Source organism: Muntiacus reevesi, chromosome 3 (genome assembly GCF_963930625.1).
Source record: "Muntiacus reevesi chromosome 3, mMunRee1.1, whole genome shotgun sequence".
NCBI classification, from domain to species: domain Eukaryota; kingdom Metazoa; phylum Chordata; class Mammalia; order Artiodactyla; family Cervidae; genus Muntiacus; species Muntiacus reevesi.
Window position 1 is genome coordinate 200,143,088 of NC_089251.1, and position 22,462 is coordinate 200,165,549.

The 22,462-nt window shown below is 44.4% G+C and overlaps 1 protein-coding gene across 5 annotated transcripts in view; it reads left to right on the plus strand.

Moving 5' to 3' along the window:
- The window catches only part of CLASP1 (cytoplasmic linker associated protein 1), a 266,484-nt gene that overhangs the window by 153,503 nt on the left and 90,519 nt on the right, over positions 1–22,462 (plus strand). For all 5 annotated transcript variants that reach the window (XM_065931368.1, XM_065931366.1, XM_065931370.1 and 2 more), the window contains exons 10-19: positions 761–834; positions 2,388–2,480; positions 3,623–3,768; positions 4,592–4,727; positions 5,648–5,718; positions 10,031–10,090; positions 11,837–11,914; positions 13,162–13,329; positions 13,948–13,997; positions 14,701–14,871. In XM_065931368.1, coding sequence (XP_065787440.1) covers positions 761–834; positions 2,388–2,480; positions 3,623–3,768; positions 4,592–4,727; positions 5,648–5,718; positions 10,031–10,090; positions 11,837–11,914; positions 13,162–13,329; positions 13,948–13,997; positions 14,701–14,871 — 1,047 coding nt within the window. The remainder of the gene's footprint in view (positions 1–760; positions 835–2,387; positions 2,481–3,622; positions 3,769–4,591; positions 4,728–5,647; positions 5,719–10,030; positions 10,091–11,836; positions 11,915–13,161; positions 13,330–13,947; positions 13,998–14,700; positions 14,872–22,462) is intronic.

The following is a 22,462-nucleotide window of genomic DNA, read 5'->3' on the forward strand; positions in this document are numbered from 1 at the left end:
ATGACAGCAATTGTGGGGTCAATTTGCAACTGACATATAAATGAAAAATTGACAAGTTATTGTGATTTAAAGGAAATGAAAATTTTTTTTCTTTGAAGTGAAAATATTTTGAGACTAACATGAAGTTGAGGTGAAACTGTAAAATTCTTTGAAACTTATTTGAATGTTTCACAGATTTGTTATGTAGGATTCCTGACAATGATATAATTTGACTTATTCCCTGAAGAATTGAAATTTCTATTACATGTTCATTAGGAATCTTTGAAAAGGCTTCCCAGGTGGTGCTAGTGGTAAAGAACCTGCCTGCCCTTGCAGGAGAGACAGGAGATGCGGATTTGATCCCTGGAGGAGGGCATGACAACCCATGCCAGTATTCAGGCCTGGAGAACCCCACAGACCGAGGAGTCTGGCGGGCTATGGTCTATAGGGTCGCAAAGAGATGGACATGGCTGAAGCGATTTGGATGCACACACATAGATTAGTACAATATAAATCACCGAAATCTTTTAAAGTCTGTACCACTGGCCCTCCTTAAGTAGGTACTGTCTTTAGATGACTTTAAGCTAATATATGTTATACTGTAAAACTATTATACTTTATCTTAATATTGAAAGTCAGTAATGCTTGTCAGTGCCACAAAACTCTATAAACTTTTATTGACTTTAAAAAGTTGCAGATCTTCCAAAATATAATTTTGATTTTGTATATGAGTCCTCCAGTGCGCACTGTTTACATTTTAAAAATCGATGTTTTTTTATAGCTGCAAAAGAAGGAGCTGGTGCTGTTGATGAAGAGGATTTTATTAAAGCATTTGATGATGTGCCTGTAGTCCAGGTGAGTGAAGCTGTTTGGTTTGATTAAAAAGGATGGGCTTATTCTTCAGATTTCATTTTCAAGCATGTGACACGCAGAGTTTCTTACTAGGTAGGATGATTGTGACTACCTAGACCACAGGAGGTCTAAGGTTGCAGACTAGGAAATGTCAGGGCCTCTCAGAGCTGAAATGAAGAGTGACAGTCACCGCCCAGGATGACCCTCCCGTTAGAACTGGTGGGAAACGGCTTGCTCCAGTAGTGAGTTCATGAGTCAGGTCACACAAAAGAGGCGAAAATAAGTGACTCCATTCCAAGAGAGAACAAAGAAGCTTGCTTATGTCGGTATTTTCCTTAGAGAAGTCTGTAAATTTGAAGAATGTAGGTGTCTGAAAGGTATAAAAAATGTTTTCATAAAGCCTTAGTTTATACCATCGTGGTACTTCCCGTGAGCACCTGACACGGGAAGCAGAGACGACTTGCGGAACCTGGTGAGGTGACTTCACTCCCCGTAACCTGCGGTGTGCCTCGGCACCGTCTCCTGCTGACCCGGCTCGCGGCCCGTCGGGTGCCGTGCTCAGGATGCCTCCCGCGCTTGATGCCCGTCTGAGTCCCTGGTCGCTGCCTGGTTGCCATGTGTGTACAGAGCAGATGGCAGGTGTTTCAGGCTCAGGTTTATCCTTATGTCCTTGACCTTCCTACCATGCCTCACGCGTGGTGGATTTTTTCCTCCCCCTTGCTATCTTTGGAGTAAGATACAGGATAAATGAGGAAATAGGTTTGAAAGTGTTTAGGGTCCCAAGCACGGACACGCCTTGCCGCATTGGGCTTCACTGTGTCGTGCTGTGTAAGTGCTGCCGTTTCACAGATGGTCTGTGGCCACCTGGCCTCGAGCATGTGTACGGTGTCCCGTCCCCATCAGCATCTGCTCACATCGTGTCTCTGTCATCTTTTGGTAATTCTCACAACAGTTCAGCTCTCCATCAGCAAAAAGATCACAGTTCTCGGAAGACTCAGATGGTGGTTCGCATTTTTTTTTTAAGCAATAAAGGATTTTTACATTAAAGTATGCACATGGCCTTTTTAGACAGTGCATACTTTAATTGGCAGTTAATAGACTGCAGTCCGGGGAAATCTTTGTGACTCGCTTCACTGTGATGCTCACTTGATTGCACCTGCAGTGCAGTGGCGACACTAGGACTGACCTGGCAGCGTCTCTGAGGCCTGCCGGCATAGTGTGGTCTTACAAAAACCACATCAGCGACTCGGGCCTCTCTGCCCATTCCCCACTGGGCTTCTCTCTTGGTTGTCCATGAAATCGTCTGTTATGGTAAAGCTGCATTTGAGGCGAGGTTGTCCATATACGGGCATCAGAGCTGGTGAGTTTACACTCACGGTGGAAACTCATTCAGTGGCAACCCTATCTAGATATTATCTCAGAGGCCCTTTTCTGAAAAATGAAATGATTTCTTGTAGTATACTTACCAGATGCTCTTGACTTCAGGTAATTAAGAAATAATCTTTGTTTATTCTGTAAATTTTCTCATATTGATTGTAAATTAATTTTGCTTACAGATTTATTCCAGCCGAGACCTTGAGGAGTCCATAAACAAAATTAGGGAAATACTATCTGATGACAAGCATGATTGGGAGCAAAGAGTAAATGCTGTAAGCTGCCGACTTTGTATAATTACATTTGCATTATATATTTAAATGTTATAAATACTTTATTATAAAATTGAGGTACAGTTGTAATGAATTTTTAGCAGTACTTTAAATATAAGGTACCATATTCACAGTTTGCCTTTTTAGTAGATGACCTCACTTCTTTTCTTAAAACATGCCTACTTCTGTCTTTTTATGCATCTTGTACTTTGGCATGGCCACTACCCTCACCTTTGTAAAGGTTTAATTTCGAGATCCTTAGCCGGGGAAGCAGCTTCTCAGTGGCGTACACTGAGCATCCCTGTCGCCCTTTCTTTCTTCATAGTACTTCTGTCCCTTCTGTTTTTAAAAGTACATTAATGGCAGCAAGTTGTCCGAACATTAAAGTGAGCAGCATTTGGTGAAGGTGTGTCTTTTCTGGGGAAGGTGACTGTACTGGTTGGCCAGCAGGAAGCAGGTTGGGAATGTGGCTACTGTCTGTTTCAGATGCCCTCCAGCCCGTCAGTAACAGATACAATGTGGATACTGTGACCTCCAGTGGGGACACTTCTTCCTGTGAAAGTGAAAGGCGCTCAGTCATGTCTGACTCTTTGCAACCCCATGGACGATACAGTCCATGGAATTCTCCAGGCCAGAATACTGGAGTGGGCCGTTCCCTTCTCCAGGGGATCCCGGTTCCTTGTTCCCAACCCAGGGCTCAAACCCAGGTCTCCTGTGTTGTAGGCGGATTCTTTACCAGCTGAGCCTCTTTCCTGTGATTCACTCAGTAAATGGTGGTTGGATGGGGTGTTGGGAAAGAGGAGCTTAGGGAAGGAGCTTTTTTACAGGCTACAATGAGGTTTCAGTTATTTTTATCCTTAGTATCAGAGCGTCTGTAAATACGCTAAAATGTTCCAATTAAAAAATACATTTTGGAGAATTATAATGCATTTATCACAGATACTATTTTTAAAAATTATTTTTTCTTATTTATGATACCTAGATTTCTTCAGTATGTTAGCTACTGTTTAGTTGGTCTAATTCTTCTTGGAAAACTGTATCATTTAACTTTGTTGTTGATCCTTGAATATTTGTTGGCTTCCATTATTCTGTATTTCTGTTCTAAGGATTGTTTTGTCTGTCTCTTAATTTTTCTACCCCATTAGCTAAAAAAGATCAGATCTTTACTTTTGGCTGGTGCTGCCGAGTATGATAACTTCTTCCAGCACTTACGGCTTTTGGACGGAGCCTTTAAACTGTCGGCTAAGGATCTACGGTCTCAGGTTGTGCGGGAGGCTTGTATCACGCTGGGGTAAGGACTACGATGCTCCTGGTTCTCACATAATAAAGTGGCTGTGTCACAGAGCTTCAGAGAGGGGTCACTGAATAATACATCCACTGGGGCTTTCCACATGCCTGTCGCCTGGTCTCCAAGGCTGATTCCATTTACACTCTCTATTACACTTTGACAGTGTTTCCTGGCCAGTTATGTTAACGCGTCATTGACAGAGGGGATTTTTGCAGAAAATTAACACCTGTGGCATCACTACATCTCTGGTCAATAATGGGTTGTGTGACAGATTTTAAATTTTACCCAGTGACTTAACTCTGAAGCCTCTGTTTTAAACTTGAAACAATTATTAATAATATGGAAAAATGAAATTTTATAAACTCCTGTTCTCAGCCTTTTCATTGACTTTGCTGGCAGGATATAGCATGATAAATAGAAATTTTGTTTGTTCCAGTTTAATTCAATAGAAGCGTGGCTTTGCAGCTGTTCAAGATTTTGACCTCAGATATTGAAGCCTGAATGTTATATGCTGAAAATAAAAGAGCAAAAGAAGAAAAAGAGGCTGAGGGTGCTTTGTCATATTTATGTTTTATTAGTATTTGTTTTCGCTATTTGAAGAGTAATTACTGGGAAATTATTTATTTGTTTTTAAAAAAGCAGTTCTTCTGGGTGAGTGGCTATGTGTACAGTCCTCTGCATGTGCTTGGGGAGTATTTGTATTTCACTTAGACTTGTTTTTGTCCTTAGATGACTTTATGCAAAGGCTCTAAAATGTGAAAAGCTTTATATGTTACACTGTTTCCAAGAACTTTGGTGACAGCCCGGTGCTCGTTTCTCGTTGCAGGCACCTGTCATCAGTACTGGGGAATAAGTTTGACCACGGTGCCGAAGCCATCATGCCAACCATCTTTAATTTAATCCCAAACAGTGCCAAAATCATGGCCACCTCGGGGGTTGTCGCTGTCAGGCTAATCATTCGGGTGAGTGTGTTTCGGAGCCGTATGTATTGTGGAGTAAGCAAGTGGTAAATATGGGTGGTAGATAAGCAGTTACCAGAGGTGTTTCTCATGTGAGTGATTGTGTCTGGATCACACTGTCTGTACAGTACTCCCCCCACCCACCATCCCTTGCTTCACTGTCACCTGTGAGCCTTTTCAGTTCCCTGGAGTGAATTTCGGGTGTGGTGTACAGTTACTGGCCTGTTGCTTTGTAGCTTTGTATTCATCTAGCATCTTTATTTAAGTAATTGTACATAAGCCTAAAAGCAAAGGCTATCTTCAGTTAAGTTTTCAAAGCACTAATTTATCCAGTCTGAATAATTAGCCAAGTAATTTATATGCAGATTTTCAGTAAAACCTAACAGCTCCCAAAGCCTTAAAGTGCAAGTTCTTCATATCACCTTCTCCCCATATCAAGTCCCTTTTCCCTAGAGGCAGCCCTCAAAACTGGGGCTTGATGATGCTAACTGAAATCTTTCCAGAATATTTGTGATTATTGTGGGTTACTTTCTTTGCATTATTTTAGTTCTTACTGTTTACAGTACCTATTTCAGATATTAAACCAAAAGCCATTACTGGACATATCCATTGAAAGGGTATTAAAATACGTTGGTCTACTGACCGCTTTTTACTCACTTAGATCTCTACTGCTCAGATAGTCTAGGCTTCATGCCAGTGATTAGTTTTGATTTTAGACTGGCTTAACACACATCATGTTGTCTGTTTTGGCTCTGTAAACTTCGTCATGCCCTTTGTAAGTGTCCAGTGAAGTTCTTTCTCCTTTTTAAACTCAGTAGGACTCTCGTCTGGATGGGTTAGGTGCTGCACATGGAGAGAAGGAACTGACCGTCTCAGTTCTGAATCTTTAGCTGTTCGCCTCTGTCTTTTGCTCTTTCCCACAGCACACACACATCCCGAGGCTAATCCCCGTCATAACAAGCAACTGCACCTCCAAGTCTGTTGCAGTTAGAAGGTAAACTTTTAATGAATTTTCTCATTATTTTTGAATTGTTTTAAAACCAAAACAAATTTTAAATTTCCCTCCATCTAAAAAGTTTATGTTTGAAATAGTTAATATTATTTAACATTGCTATAAGAAGTGCCCTTGGATTGAAAGGTCATGATCAAAATTACATGGAAGGTGAATGTGGACCACTGATGTTATTTGTGCGTGTGTGTGAGGTGTTTGGGAGCGGTGGGATGGGGGCGTGTCCCCGCACGCACACTCTTCCCGCTCTGGTCCCTCTGCCTCTGTCGTCGGTCTACCCTTGCCCTGATGAAGGCAGTAGCTGGCTGCCTGGAAAAGACATTGGAGAAATGAGTGGTGTTTACTTACGTTAACATAGGAGGAGGAGGTGTGTGTTGTCTGCAGCTTCTGATGTGGGTCTGGGGGTTCTGTGCTGTGCAGTGAGGGGAGGTGGACCCCGAAGGTCAGCCTGAGCAGCCAGCGGGGCTTCGTCTCAGGTCCACGTGAGCTGTCCCAGCTTGTGTCTAGTGTCAGGACTCTGTGCTTCTGGCTGGGTCTGTGGGGTCTGGACTGGTGACTCCACAGAGTCTTTCAGATAGTGAATTGTGTGGACTGTCTTCCCAGGAAAGTGTAAGTACACAGAAATTTTACATGAGTTTTCAGACAGTTCATGGACTGAAGCATGTTGGTGGACCAGATCAGGGGCGTTACGGGGTAAATTAATGGCAGACCTAGGCAGCAGCCTTCTGGCCCCATTCCTGCAGTTCTGGGTTGTGATCCAGCCCAGCAGGAGGGCCCATCACTTCACGGCTGCCCCTGCTTCTCTCCTTTCTTGGGCTGGCACATTGGACTCTCCCAGGGTTGCCCAGGTGCAGGGGTCTTTCTGAGCATGAAGCAGCCCTCATCACCGTCTTATTAACAGCCACGTGCAAGGCAAGAGAAAAGAGAAGGGGAATGAGCTGGCTGTGTAAGTCAGGAAGAAAGATGTGTTCTTCCAGTGAAGAGGCTTAATTTCCAAAAGTGTGGCTCAGTGGCATGACTGAGGAGTGTGGTCAACCACTGACCCACAGTCCAACCACCCTAGAGGGCAGAGCAGCTCCAGCTCCCGAGAGACGAGTGTATGGAGCTGGCGAGGTGGAGGCTGTTGGTGGATTTCCCACTTGGGGACAGAGTTGTTCTGCGGATTCACAGTAACTTAGGTAGAAGGGGCTTAATGTTTGGTGGAAGCTTAATGAATGGTAGCCATCATGAGAATTTGCTGCTGCTGCTGTTATATTGTCAATGCAGATTTAGGATTCCAGGAGCAGTTTGGAAAGTGTTTGCTTTGTGAAAGGCAGTGAGGTGACACAGACCTTTGTGGGGAACATTATAGGATGTTTAGTGTTTTAGTTGACTTAGGCTGCATAACAAAAATACCATACATGGAGTGGGACTAAAGAACAGAAATGTATTTTCTCAGTTCTGGAAGCTGGAATTCTGAGATCCAGGTGCCAACAGGTGGGTTCTAATAGGAGTAGCTTGCAGATGGCTGTTTTCTTGCTGTGTCTTCAAGATGCAGAATGTGTTTGTGTGTGTTTGTGTAAGAGAGAGAGCTCTAGTGTTTCTTCTTACAGGGGCCCTAATCCTAAGCGCATCATTTTCATGACCCCATGTGAACCTCATGACCACCCGAGGGCCCCATCTCCAAATACCATCATATGGGGGTTTAGGGCATCAATATGAGAGTTCAGGAATGACAGAATGGCACTTTGGTTCCTAACATGTAAAAATTCTAACCTGTGGTGCTCGGTGTGAGTAGCAGCATGCAGTCACCATGACAGTAGAAATGCCACCCCCTTCACCAGCTTCTTCGCCACACACCCAGATGGGCATTCCTGTATGTAGTCAGAGTCATGTGTCTTAGCACTGAAAAGAATACTAGGGGCCGCGCCTTCAGAAGGGAAAGGAGCAAGAAGGCGGCGCAACAAAGGCAGCGGTTCCTGTCCAGTATTCAGCCAGCAGCTAGCTTTGCTTCATAGAATTTGTAAGAAGTGAATTGCCCGCTCTCCCTCCCTTTAAGAAATATATAATTTAGTTGGAGGTAATAAAAACAGTAATGCAGAGCCGTGTAAGAGTGAATTACAGCATACATAAATCCATAAATATTTTATGGATTTAGGCGTTCACAGAGCACTGGTCAGAACTAGCTGGCGGACCTCTTTGGTGGTCCGTTGGTGGGGATCCACCTGCCACTGCAGGGGGACGGGTTCCGTCCCTGGCCCGGGAAGATTCTGCACGCCCTGGGACAACAAGGCCTGTGTACCACAAGCACGGAGCCCACGTGCTGCAGCTGCTGGAGCCCTGCTGCTCTGGAGCCCGGGCTCTGCAGCAGGGGGAGCCTCTGCAGTAAGAAGCCCGCGCACCAAAACTGGAGAGGAGCCCCTGCTCACCGCAGCTGGAGAAAGCCCACCCAGAGCAGCAGAGATCCAGTGCAGCCAAAAATAATAAAATAAAGGAAGCCAGCCTTATTAAACAAACGGAAGGAGCCTCGTAGACAAGTTAAAAAAAAAATGGAGTTGCTTTTTGAACAATGAGCAGTAGTAGGTGAAGAAAAGAGACAAGATCTAACCAGATGTGCTTAAGTAATGCAGTATTTAAATAATGCCAGTTTTGATGTACTTCCCTATCTGATTTTAGTCTAAAAAGCTTAAAACACAGCCTAATTTACAGGGGATGCGTGCATGCTGCTTGCTTCAGCCGTGTCCAACTCCTTGCAACCCTATGGACCATAGCTCACCAGTCTTCTCTGTCCATGGGATTTTCCAGGCAAGAATACTGGAACTTGGTAGCTCTGCCCTCCTTCAGGGGGTCTTCCTGACCCAGGGATCAAACCTGCCTCTCCCATCCAAGTACTAACCAGGCCCGACCCTGCTTAGCTTCCGAGATCAGACGAGATCGGGCGCGTTCAGGATGGTATGGCCGTAGACTCGAACCTGCATCTCTTATGCCTCTTGCATTGGCAGGCAGGTTTACCACTAGCACCACCTGAAAAGCCCTTACAGGGGATATTTTTGATTAAATAGATTGTTTTGAAATTCATTGAAGATAAGAATTAGTACTAAAGATGAATGTATCCACTAAGAAATAAATATTAATAAATATGAGCATATATACACATACATTAAAGGGGAGAAAAATCCACACCAGGAAATGACATGGAGCAGAGGGCAAAGGTAGCATGCCTATGGCCTGGGTGAGGGTGGGCACAGTGATGCTGAGAAAGGGGTGTGTTCAGAGGTCAGCATCTTTCCTGGAGAAAGTCTGCTCGCAGCTCCAGCGCTGAGCTGAGTGACTCCCCAGGGCTCTCCCGGGGCCCTTGTGCCCCAGGCACATGGCATTGTTTCTTGTCTGTCCTGCTCGCTGGACTGTGTCTCAGTTCCATTGTGTGTACAGCATCCAGCATAGGGTAAGGGTTTATTAAAGATACATTGAGTGAGTAATTGTATGCATTATGAGATTTTGAATTAGGACAATCATGGGAAAGAAAGTTCGATCATTAAGAGAAAGATTGCCTTCTGATTTGTTTCCTTGAATGGGTTCCTTAAGTCTAGTAATATTTATTCCTACAAAGATAGTTATTCTGGAATTTAGGAAAAGGAAATGATGAAGAGGTAGACTCTGAAGTGGTGGTATAACCCAAGGGAGATTAGTCCAGCATTGTTTTTTTGTGTATACACTCAGGCCAAGAAAGATCACAGAAGTGGAAAGGTTTGAAAAGGAAGAATCTTGAAAGATTGAAGAGAGGAGACTGGCTGAGTAGCTAGAGAAAAACCTGTTTTAAATACTTGGCAGGAAAATTTGATAAACACTTTGTTTTCCAGGGTAGTTTTTACTTTCTTTGTAGAAAGCATTCTTTGAAATTAATGCAAAAACTAATTCCCTGATTTTTTAATGTATGCTGATCTTTTGTGCCTGTGTAGTTCCTATATTAATGTATTATTTGAGGTAGAATAAAAAAGCATACGGCAGGGACACACCTGTTCAGTGACATTGCTCTGAAGCTCAAGTTTCTGATCTGAAGGAAACTCTTGTATCCTTTCCCTGTCTGTATCCTTGTGATTATTTTTTTTTGACCACCATAGGTGCCTAATTATTTTGATTTGCTTTGGTTTTCAGTCAATTTTGATTCCATTTTTATGGAATTTTTATGTTCCATTTTTTTGAATCATGAAAATTAGAAGAAATTTGCCGATTATAAAAAGGAGCCTTGGGTCACTTAAGGAAAAAGCTATTTTCGTAAACAGGCAAATGACATATTTTTTCTTTTCGCAATTTTCAGGCGCTGCTTTGAATTTTTAGATCTACTTTTACAAGAATGGCAGACACATTCATTGGAACGGTAAGGCTCTGATTTGCTGGTTTTCCCTCTGAATTGAATCTTGAGTTTAATGTCTCAGCTAGCGATCCAGCCCACTCTGTGTGAGAAGTGAAGAAATCAGGGCATTTGTCTGCATGGTAGCAGGTGGTGTTTCTCCTGAAGTGAGGCACAGGCCGCTGGCAGAGGCGCTTGGTGAGTCCCTCAGACAGTCACGTTAGCCTGGGCGTGTGGACGGGGTGCCCCGGGACGTTGCACAGCCAGGACTCACTGCATTGACTGTGGTCTGCCCCATGACAGCCTGTCGGTCCCAGCCAGGTAAATGTTTATAGCTGCTCTTACTAGGTGAGGGGTGACTTGAAAATCCTTAAAGGGATTTCACTCATTTGAAAGTTTCTCTTTTTGATCCGTTTGTATCAGAAAGTCAGCAGTTTTCTCTTTATTCAGGCTGGTGTGTTTCAGATCCTCATGATAAAATGTAGGATTACCCCAGAATTCATGAAGAAACTTGTCTCTATTTTGAGAAGCCATTTTTAGTTCCTTTCAATTTTTTTGTGCCTGTTATTTTCTCTGAGTTAAGTTTGGAGATGACAATGATCCTGTGCCACTCAGTTTTTAGTGGTGTGTTGCACAGTCATGAAGACTTTACAGCATCTTAGACATGTTATGGGAGGAGGAAATGGCAGCCCACTCCAGAGTTCTTGCCTGGAGAATCCCAGGGATGGAGGAGCCTGGTGGGCTGCCGTCTATGGGGTCACACAGAGTCGGACACGACTGAAGTGACTTAGCAGCAGCAGCAGCAGACGTGTTGTGAGTAGTGGACTTGAACACACGTAGAGCTCTCCTGGAGTCCGGTTCAGACCTGCAGGCCTCACTTTGGATCTAGAAGGTAGTCACGCATTTCAGAAGTATTTTGTTGTTCTTTGATCTCTTGGGTATTATACCCTCTTGATCTGGTGATAGTATTGGGATTTAGAGGGGAAGATGGAATGAGGGATTGAACATGGGGACAGGTGAGCAGGACAGAAAATGAGGATTCACTCAGCTGTGGCTTCCAGTGTTTGCTCGCTTCCTGGCTTAGCTTTGGCACTGGGCAGGTTCTCACCAGGGATTTACTGAAGGAGTGAAGGGATGAGGCGGAGAGTCTGATGCTGGTAAAATGGGTGTCTACTGTTTGTCCTGTGAAATTATTCAGTTACTGGCCTTTTCCTTCAAACCATTCAGTATTCAATGAGAGTTTCAATGCTATCTTCTTAGCTAGGGTAGAACCTAACTGAAAAGAACACCTGTATATAAAATGTTTACATCATTTCATAAAATAGTTCATATCATATAGTGGAAAAACATTCTTTAATTATAGAGACGTGATGCAGAAAGCCTTTTCCGTGTTAAGTGTTTAAGTGTTATTATTATCTCATTATAATTCCCATAGAAACGTATTATGACCATGGAAAAGTAGGATTTTTTGTTTGTTTGTTTGTTTGAGTTCATAAAAGATTGAGCTAAGTAAGTATGGCCTGAAAAATATCAGTCATCACTAAAGGAAAGAATCCCAGAAGAGTTGTGTGTGTCTGTTCATGGGGAAGGGGTGGGACAGAATCAGAAATCACTTAGCAAATGTGCTGGTTTTCTAGGCTCCGTGTTTCTCAACTCTGTGGGCACAAAGGTTCTACCTTCCACGTTGCCATTTTGAAGTTATTTCTCACACCTCTTTTTATCTACATAAGACTGTGTATTAATGATGTACTGCTTTCATTTCTAACTATACAGACACATATCAGTATTAGCTGAAACGATAAAGAAGGGAATACATGATGCTGATTCAGAAGCAAGGATAGAAGCCAGAAAGTAAGTGTTTGGTGAACACCACTTTCTTAAGTCGTTGCTTTTCTATTTCAGGTTCACTGTCTAGATTGCCTTATAAAAGTTCATTAAGTCACATGAACATGGCTTGTTAATCATAACTTTATTAATGTGACCCAAAAGACCATTTCAAAATATTTCTCTAATTTTTTGTTTCAAAGGTTGTGGAGTGCCCAGGCCTGAAAGCCTGATTGGCACTATTTGAACATAAATGGGACTGACGTGGACAGCAGAAAAAGCTCATTTTTAAATTTATGTGAAATTATCCCATGAGCCAGAAAAGCACTTGTCTGCGTGTCCCACGTCTTCTCTTACTCACCCAGCTCTGTTAGTCCCCAGTGGCTTGTTGATTTACTGTGAAAACTCCCCATCACGGGGATTCTTACCCGGCGACCACATCTCTGCGTCTCTGCCAGGGTCAGGTGGGCGCCTGGGACGTGGATGAGGGTGGCTCAGGCTGACCGCAGTTTGCAGCTCACTGTCCTGCCCACATTTGGAGTCATCGTACCACTAGGACTGGTTGTGATGTGGCCAAGAGCGTGTGGCCCCCACACCCCCTGCATCTCTGGGGTCATCACGCCATCCTGACTGTAAATAGCAATTTTAAGTCTGATGCTCAGATGTCTTCTCTCAGCACAAAGATACACACTTCCCATGTTGCTTTGGGGCTGTTTTTCTCTGTGTTCCTACCCGAACAAGTGACTCAATCAGGAATGGATTTGTTAATGATCTACTTGTGCTCTTTTTGTCCTTATTTTACATTTCGTGCCCCCCCCCCCGTTTTTTTCTAGCTTTTTAATCATAACACAGTATACCTTTCAAGTGGTTGTGAGCATCGTCCTGTTTTTCTATTCTGTATGTTACCTAAAGCCGTTTTAAATACTTGGAGCCAGTGTCACATGCGTTTTGCTTCCACGAAGCAGCCCCTCACATTCTAGGTGTAATCCTAGATGTTTTAGCTCTGTCTTCCCTAGTCTTCCCAGTCTTGCAGGTTAGACTCTTTGATGTCCTTGTTCTTGGTGAGACTGAGGGTCGGACAGATGGAGTAGCTCGCCTAGAGTCACAGAGCTAGCGGGCTGTGGGTGAGGAGTCACGGCAGCCCTCCTCGCTCCACTCACTCCCTTGCGCCGCTGCGGCTGCTGGTCCCCGGAGCTGAGGTCGGTCCCTGATGGTGTCCTGGGCTGCATACCTATGTGACCTGCTGCCAGTGACAGGAAGCCCGTGTTTTCCAGGTGTTACTGGGGTTTCCATAGTCACTTCAGCAGGGAAGCAGAGCACCTGTACCACACCCTGGAGTCCTCCTACCAGAAGGCCCTGCAGACCCACCTCAAGAGCTCGGACAGCGTGGTGTCACTGCCGCAGTCGGACCGCTCGTCCTCCAGCTCCCAGGAGAGCCTCAAGTAAGCGCTGCTGCTATGCTTTCGCCTGTGTGGGGTTTACAGTGAAAAGTTTGCTGCCTGAGCACATGGGCCAGCACCTCGTCCTCTTGAAAGCATATGTGCCTGTTATCGTTTTCCCCTTAATTCAGATGGAGCCTAGTGCTGGAGAAGATGCCGTGGGGCATCGTAAGAAACAGGTGGCCTGGTCCGTGGTCCTTGGTCCCTGACCCCTGCCTCAGGTGGTTTGTAGTGAAATTTGCATGTCAGTCCTGGCACAGTTTTGGAGTAACACAAGCACAAGCAAATTGCTCCAAGTATCTTCTAAGAGAATATAAGCATTAACTTGGAGACAGCTTTGGAAAGGGAGGGCATTCAAACCCTGGGACTGATTGTACTACTATCTTCATTCTTTATTTCTATTTTCTAAGACTTCTTGCCATGTGTTTGAAAGGTAGTCCAAAGCACAGGACTAAAGCTTTTCTGAAATTGGGAATTTTTAAGATTGTGGTCCAGATTACCTGTAGAATTCTGAGAAGTCTGAAATAATTCTTTGTGATCATAATTTCCCATTGTGTATTTTACCTGTATTAATGCAGATACAATACACTTTTGATTATAGACGTGTTCCTTTATTTTCAGTCGGCCGCTCTCTGCCAAAAGAAGTCCTACTGGCAGTACCACCTCCAGAGGTGAGGTGGGCACCGTGGGGGAGGCTTCGGTGTCTGAGCCTGGGGTGGGCTGAGCGGTGGCGGGACGCCAGCTGCTGCTCCCAGGTCTGCGGAGGGTCTGCCCTGTTTCATGCCCCCACGTTCCCAGCAGAGCAAGGACAGCTTGTCAGGGTGACTTGGGCAGGCAGCCCTGTCCATCTCACCCCGCCCATCCCCTGTACTTGGTGCTGCCTGGGGCGTGTGTGTGTGTGTGTGTGTGTGTGTGATACTTCTGTGCTCTGAGCACTGGCTGAGATGCTGCAACCACCCGGGACCTGGCATCTTCGGGGAGTGGGGACGGGGATGTTCCCTGAAACGGAGGTGGGGGGTGGTGTGTGCCAGGGGTGGGAGGGCGCCTTCACACCCACTTAGGAGGACACCGGCCAGATGCAAGTGAGTTTTCATTGTTTCATTACTCTTGTGGATCGGAACTGTGGTCCATTTCTGTGAGATTTATGGTTTTGGTTACGAAGGTATGTGGAGTTACGGTCACTTGTCATTCCCTTCAGCACCAGCTAAGCTCTGCCGAGTGACCAGGAGCCGCTGTTGGACAGTGCTCTGTACTCCAACCTTTGTGAAAACTTGATGTTTGTTCTCAGGAGAAACAGGACATGCTCAGCCCTATGTGCTTGAAGGTCTAGTAGCAGCCCTTAGTCCTTGCTAAAGCTCACCCCTCCCCCTGCAGCTTCCACAGTGAGCACCAAGTCTGCATCCACCGCGGGGTCCCTGCAGCGGTCTCGAAGCGACATCGACGTGAACGCAGCCGCCAGCGCCAAATCCAAGATCTCCTCGGCTGCCGGCACAGCGCCCTTCAGCTCGGCCGCGGCCTTACCTCCGGGCTCGTATGCGTCCTTAGGTAACCAGACCCCCGAGACCTTTCCCCACAGGTCTGCCGTTCGAGATGACACTTAACCTCAGATTAGATTGACTTACAGAGCAAATGACCAGAAACTGTAACTGAGGCAGGCCTCACGGTTGCAGGGCTAATGTTCAGAGTTAAGTGACCCTGTGTGCTGACTGCTGGTTTACACTCTCGGGTGAGTGTCCTCTCTGCTGGGGCACCCGTGGTGCGTCCCTCTGTGCCATGTGCCCCTCCCAGCATCCCAGCGTCCTCCCTTGTGGCCAGAGCTGGGTCTCCTCCCCTCCTGTCCTGGCGTGGGGTACAGAGCCTGACTGTTCCAGGAGGCGCTGCCTGGAGTGGGCACAGGGAGCGGGTAAGAGGGAGCTCCAGAGGAGCAGGAGGACCCCCTGACCAGCATGGCCGATCCCACGGAAGGGTGATGTCGGTCCCCCCGTGTCACCTTGGGAGGAGCGTGCACAGACTCTAATGTTAGCGCAGATTTCGAAAATTATTTTCAAAGAATTAGTGTCTGATAGCATGGTGGACTGGACACCTGTTGTAAGGCTTATACTTAATTTCAGTTTATTTTTGTTAAAGCAGAATTGTTCAAAGCCAAAGTCTAGAGACTTAGCAGGATTCGTTTTATTTTGGATTTTAAGGAAATGAATGTGATTTAAACTTCATGAAACATCGAGACTTAACTGCTCCTGTGGTTTACAAACTAATCCCAAAGTCAGTTCCACGACTGATACCTGAAACCACGGGAGCAGAGGGGGAGAGCACCAAGCCAAAGCTGGTGCGCCTGGCCAAGCCAGGCAGCTTTCGAGTCTGTTTCCTCCACCCGTAAATTAGCTGCGGCTGTTAAATTATAGCCACTGGTAACATATGTAGTAGTGACAAATGAAACTATATAGAAGTCTTTTGTAAACTATCATCCTATAAGATGAAGGAAACTGGCTGTGAGAGGAGCGTGGTTAATTTAGAAGGTCAGGTTTATAGTGTGGGATGCTGTAAAATCAGTCTCGTCTTCTCTGCAGAAGTGTCTTCCTGAGATTGGGAACATAGCCAGGAAGAGCTCTCCTTTTATGTTGTTTATTTAACTGTTTCACCATCACGTAGGTGTGTTTAGGCTCTTGTGTTGATGTGTGATCACTGAGCAAGAGAGAAGTCAGAAGTCTGTCCTGTGTGAAGGCTTTCTGTTCGTTTTAGTTCTGTTTGATCCACCTTGAGGATCTTTAGTTAGTATTTGCTTCATTGTTTGAAAACTTGAGTTAAGTCACAGTAGTCCTTGTTTTTCTGTGCACAGTAAAGCTGTTTTAACATGGACCCTGTTGCCTCCGCTTGGTGCTTATAAAAGCGCTTGGGTCTTCTGGTCTGATGACACAGGACTGACCCTTTAGAAGCGCTGATGATGAGCGTTCAGCCCAGTGTTACCTTTTCAAATGGTGAAACTGGAGTATTCCCTGCTCTCCATCGCCTGACAGCTTGACCTCAGCTTTTCTGATGTCCAGGTCTATAAAGACCAAGCAAAATCAGCCCCCCAGTATAACACAGCCCTGCTGAGAAGCTGTTCCAGGTTCTGCTGAGGTGGACACGCCACGTCTGTGCAGGAGTGTAGTGTTAAAGCTGATGGTCCTTTTCCCAACTTCTAGAGTCCAGACACACGAGGGGAGACACGGAGCCCCTAGGCCTCGACTCAGGTACCGAGCTGGACGCGTGGCTGGGCTGGGTGCTGCTCTGCCAGCTTCCGGGGCTGCTGACTCACCGCCTCTGCCCGCTGGGTGTCTGTAGTTGCCCCGTCATTCTGCTAGCACAATACCTTGTTCCAAGGAGGGCTCTTCAGAGGATGAGAGAAAATGAAACTGGAAGTTGCTCAGTTGTGTCCGACGCTTTGCAACCCCATGGACTATAAAGTCCATGGAATTCTCCAGGCCAGAATACTGGAGTGGGTAGCCTTTCCCTTCTCCAGGGGATTTTCCCAACCCAGGGATCAAACCCAGGTCTTCCGCATTGCAGGCGGATTCTTCACCAACTGAACCACCAGGGAAGCCCAAGCAGGATGAGCTTGGCCAAATCAAAAACACAGCCCATCAGCCAAGGCCTGACCCTGGGTTGTCCTCTCATGTGGTGTTTTCTGAAGGCAGAAAGCACATTCTCCTAAGCTGATGTTAATAGAAGGTGCACTTACTTGCTTCAGACTGTGCTTTGCTGTTGAACTTGTTTCCCTTTTAATTTTATTTTAAATTGTACTTTTGCTTTTTTGGTAGCTAATAATAACATTCTGCTTTTTAATTTTTTTGATGTTACTAACTGTTCCCTGTTATCCCTTCCCTTGTTTTTTTAATTTGCTTAAAGATGGTACTGCCACTAAAGCGGAGGGTAAGCGGTTTGTCTCTGTGACGAGGTGTGTCCCCACGCGTGTTGCCTGGCGCCCGCGCCCTCCCTGGGGTCCCTGCATGACACGTTGCATGTGCTTCCCGCCTCGCTCCTCCTCCTGTCTCCACTGGGTCTTGCCTTCCCTCGACCTGGGCGCTCCCCTCCTTTCCCGTTCGGTCGTTGTGCTTGTGGACTTGGGCTCCAGTGTGCTATCCACGGCGTGTCACTCTGAGCCCACGCTGGGAGGCGCATCCCTGCGACCTCGGAGGTGACTCATCTCAGGTTTTGTCACTCCTGAAGCACCACATCCACGTGATTCCTCTCTTCACTTCGTGCTTTTGTGGGCCGTTCAGGATTGACCTTTCCTCTTGTAAGCATATGTTTCAGTGTCAATTGGCAATGCAGGTTAAAGGCTGGTAAAGGTTTTTTAGCAGGTAATTTCTAGACGTTTAAAAAAAAATTCTTTTCTCTCCCCTGAAGCTACTGAATTATATGATACTGTTTCTGTTTGTCTCACTGACGCCAGCCCCATTCATTCATGTACTCTCATTCATCCACTCAGCAACCTGGGTTAAATGCCTTCTCTGTGCTGTGTTCTCTGGGACACACAGGAGCAAAACTGGTGGAAGAATTACACATCTCCACATCCACTTGGTTTTCTCTTTGTGTTGATCTCAAGAGGCTCTTTCTGATGCTTGATTCTTTTGAATTTTAGACAGAGCTCTTCCTGTCAGTACAGGTCTTTGAATAGCACCTGGTAGACATGATCCGCTTTGCAAAGTCTCTAGGTAGTAAGCATGATGTTGCAGATAATTGAAATACAGAGTTACCTCATTTGCGTAAGGTAATGGCTTAGACTCAGCAATCCTCAGGATAGTGATTTAACAATTAGGAACTGCTAGATTAAGTTCCTGCTTTACATTTAGCCCCTCTAAAGGCCAGCCAGCAGAGTAGACTGGGTTTTATCTCGAGATGTGCAGCTCACAGTGCTTTTAATTCATACACTACTTTCTAAGAAACTCACAAAGGAAAAATTGGAATGAAATTTTTAAAAGACATGTAGTCTCAAGATCAATGTTCTTCAGTTTTATCTCATCATAAAATTCTGGAATCTTGCTTACAAGAGCAGAGTCCTAGGTGCTGCCCTTTGAAAATTCTGATTAAGTTTGGAACAAGCAAGGAGCCTGAATTTTTGACAAGCTCCACTGATGGTTCTTGGAGTTGGATAAGCTTTTGAAATGAGAAGTTTCCAAAATGAAAGATGGACAAAAGGCCCGTGGCACCCTAAGGCTGCCATTTGTGATAGAAGACTGAGGCTAGGTGTGATTTTCTTACATTTTTTAGTTGAAACAAGTCATTTTATGTTTCTCTTTCTCCAAGAAAGGATCTTAAGTATTTCCTCAGCCTAGATGGACAGGGAATAGAGTAGGATACAATAATAATGCAGATGACATGGAAAGTTAGAGACATGATGTGGGAATTTCCACATTTTTTGCAGGGCGTCCTGGTTGGTTTCATATCCCTCTGTGAGAGAATGGAAGTCAGCCTGTTATTCCATTATTTTTACCCGTCAGTTTTCTTTTACCTGTTCAGGGTAAGGTCAGAGGGTTGCTTGCTCAATTTTTGTGCTGAAAGCTGAGGACAAGAAGTCTCTTTCCGGTCCTCCTCCTGGTAGGAAAGTGGAGGATGATCTGTGGGCCCTTAGTCATACAGAATTCAGAATTAGCCAGAATTCCATGTGCTTCGGTCTTGGTCCCAGGGCCATCCTGGCTGTCACAGCGCTGGCTGGTCAGAGCCTCCAGCCTTGTGTGATGATGAGATGGAAAATAGAGGCCATGGGAGCCCTTTGAGCTGTCATTTCTGTCTGTTTCAGCTATGAATTTTAGCAGGCTGCTTAGAAAAGCTTCATACACACCGAACATCATTTAGCATCTTGTCAAGAGTTTCCTGTCTGAATTTTTAGGATCATTTTGAGTCTTTTGAAAATTTGTTAATATGTGCGTTGAGTATGTTACTCTCTGTTTCGGTAGCTCTTAGGACAAGCACTAGATATTTGCATCAGGAGGCAGTAATTTAAATTGGTAGTTGGAAGCTCTGAATCCAAAATTCAGACTATACATTTGAAGTCTGGTGACTCCCTCGTTATAGTGATTGAAAAAAATAAATATTCTCTGGGGGTTCCTTATTGCACACATGAAATAGCTATCCTGACATTTACAACTAATCAAAAAAATGTTTTTTGTGAAGAAGTCAAAGCTCAACTTTTGGACAAAAGTTTATTTCCAGGTTATCTTTCAGCGTGTTATGTTCAGTGACTTGGAGGATTTGGAAGAAGAAAACGTTGATATTATCTGTTATGCCATTTGTGAGAGAGTTTATAATCAGTCACCACTGACCCCTGAACAGCTTGGTTTTGCAGCGTGTGGGTCCACTTGTAGGCGGATAAGTAACCACACAGTCCTGCGAGGTCTACACTTATTTGATCTGCAGATGTGGAGGCAGCTGTGGGACTTAGCCTCTGTGGACTAGCACATCCCCAGCAGGCACAGAGGCCCCTGCAGATACTCAGCTTATGAAGAAAATGAACAATTCTCATCTTCTCATTGCTTGCCTTTTTTTTTTTTTAATTGCTGGGTTCAGGAAATGTATTATTCATGTTTTTTTCCAAAATAACTTAAAATGAAGAGTTAAAGTACTTGAAAAAAAACTTCAGTGACCTGTGGATACTGATGACTTGCTGATGGTTTCAGAGAATAAGTTATCATATGTTATTAGATGGTCAAGGGCAATGCTTAACTATTATTTTCATTAAGATTACATGATTAAAAAAAGACTCTGCAGCCTTGTCTGCTCTTTAGAAAAAGAAACTTAGATTTTAGTTCCATTTTACTGGGAAATAAAACATTTGGTATTGCTGTGTATTTATCCAAGCAATTTTAAGTGATTAGTCTTTTTGCACACAAAATGTGCCTATATATATAGAAATAAAAGTGTTAAACTTCTTTTACTTTTATCTTTAAAACATATGATGAAAGTTATCTGTGTAGAGGGACACTTAGAGTGCTCAGCTTTCCACCTTTCTTTCTTAAACGCCACGTGGGTGTGCGGTCGAATGTGGTGTGCCCCAGCCAGTAAGTGGGAAGCAGTCCGTGGGCCTGGAGCTCCCCAGCTCGAGAGTGAGATTTCCGTGGAGGCCTTTGCGTCCTCACATCTCCACGTGGAGCTCAGGCAGGAGGACAGAGACCCGAGTGATGGGAGGCTGTCGAATGACTTTTAGCTGTCTTCGGCTAAATTGAACGTGGGAGAACCATGCTTCCAAGTTAAACCAGTACGCCAGTTTCATTTCCTGCTCGGAGGGCTTTTCCACAAGAAGGGCAGTGTGACTGGAAGCAGTTCTCAGCGGCACCATCAGCCGGCCATGACGGACAGGTGCTCTTTGATCCTCCCTCCACATAAGTCAAAGGCTGCACTCCTCCTGCAGGTCTGGTTTCCTGTGGGTCTGCGCTTCTCTAGATACATGCATTCTCTAAATGCCTCTCTCGTCTCTCCTTCCAGAATTTTCCCCCCTAACATCCCCTTTCAATATCTTTTACTTTTGCTGGCTTTTTTTTTTTCCCCACATCTTCTGTCTTTGTCAAAACACAGTATGAATGAATATGTCATTAACAGGTCATGGTATAGAACTGAAGTATATTTTTACTGTTTGTTATGTTTATTGAGTAGACTTTATTTTTCCTAAAGGCCATAGAGTGTTTTATATTATCTCTTTAAAACATATGCAGGCATTTTTAGTAATATTGCCAAACTAATATAATTACTAAAACTAAACCTCTTCCAATAAAGGAAATATACTTCTTGTTGTTATTATTAAGTTGCTAAGTCATGTCTGACTTTTTGCAACCTCATGAACTGCAGCACGCCAGATTTCCCTGTCCTGTGTCTTCTGGAGTTTGCTCAGATTTGTGTCCATGGAGTCGGTGATGCTTTCTAACCATGCCATGGATAGTTTTATATACATATCTGAGTACAACACAACAGAGGCCCTTTAGACTTCCAGAAACTGATTTTAAGGGTGCTCTGAGGTTTCTCATGTAATCACCTCAGTGAGAGTTAAGAGTTATCACTAAGATAGCATTTTAACTACTATATATCCATGAAAAGATGGGTTTGGGGGAAAAGAAACCTTTTTACCTTCAAACTGACATGATCTCTCTCTTGACTCCGTCCCAGGCAAAGCAAAAATCAGTCTTCCCCAACTTGTGACTAAACTTCCTTCTCACACAAGTTGTGCTTTCAGTTTATCTCACCTGTGTTATCTGGAAACCCCAACCTGATGGATTAAAATGGTCTGCATTTACAGCTCCCAAGGATGCCTGACAGGAGCAATATAGAACATTGAAGTTCTATAGAGAAAGCCACTCTCAAATCTGGTGTCTTAGGGTTCTCACAGATTAAAGTATGCCAAATATGAGCTCATAGTCCAAAATTACATCTATGATGAGTGATAAACAGCAAAGGAAAAGAATAAAAACATAATTAATCTCTTTAAGACTTAAGGGTCTTTTATTTAATATAAAGTTGCTGTACTTAAATGATTAAAAGAAATAAAAAACTTGTATATTCAGCAGAGTGCAGAATTCAGTAGTCTGAATGATCTTCGCAACTGAGAACAGATCGCTCATTGCTGTGAAGCCACACATCTACATTCTTTAGCCAGAGCCAAAACCCTGGGGGATGAAAGCCAAAGCTGGTTTGCATCTTCAGGTTTTGGCTGAATCCTGGAGACATGGGGCATTGCTATGAGTGCTTAGGGCATGGAGTGACAGAAAGTAAGCCCGAACCACCCAAGACCTATGTCATCAGTGGTGAACGAGAGGTTAACTCTACTAAATAGAAGAGAGTGAGGGAATCTACCCACTGGAACCTCAGTTACTGGGTAGAGCAGGGAAAGTAATCTTACCTGAAAATCTGCAACCATAAATTGGGTCTTCATGCAGATTTTTGCTCAGAATTTGTGCTACTTTTGTGATCTGAAAAATCCAAATAGATAAGGCAGTTTAAAGTGGCTGTGAATTGCTTGTCTCCATAGGACACTAGCAGAAGCAAACATAGATCCTCATCAGAAGAACTCAACTTCAGTATAGATCTTAAAGAGTTCCCATAAAGTTCCAAGAAAAGAAACCATTTTGTTGTCTTGATATTTAAAGAAATAAAAACTTAAAAAGACAAG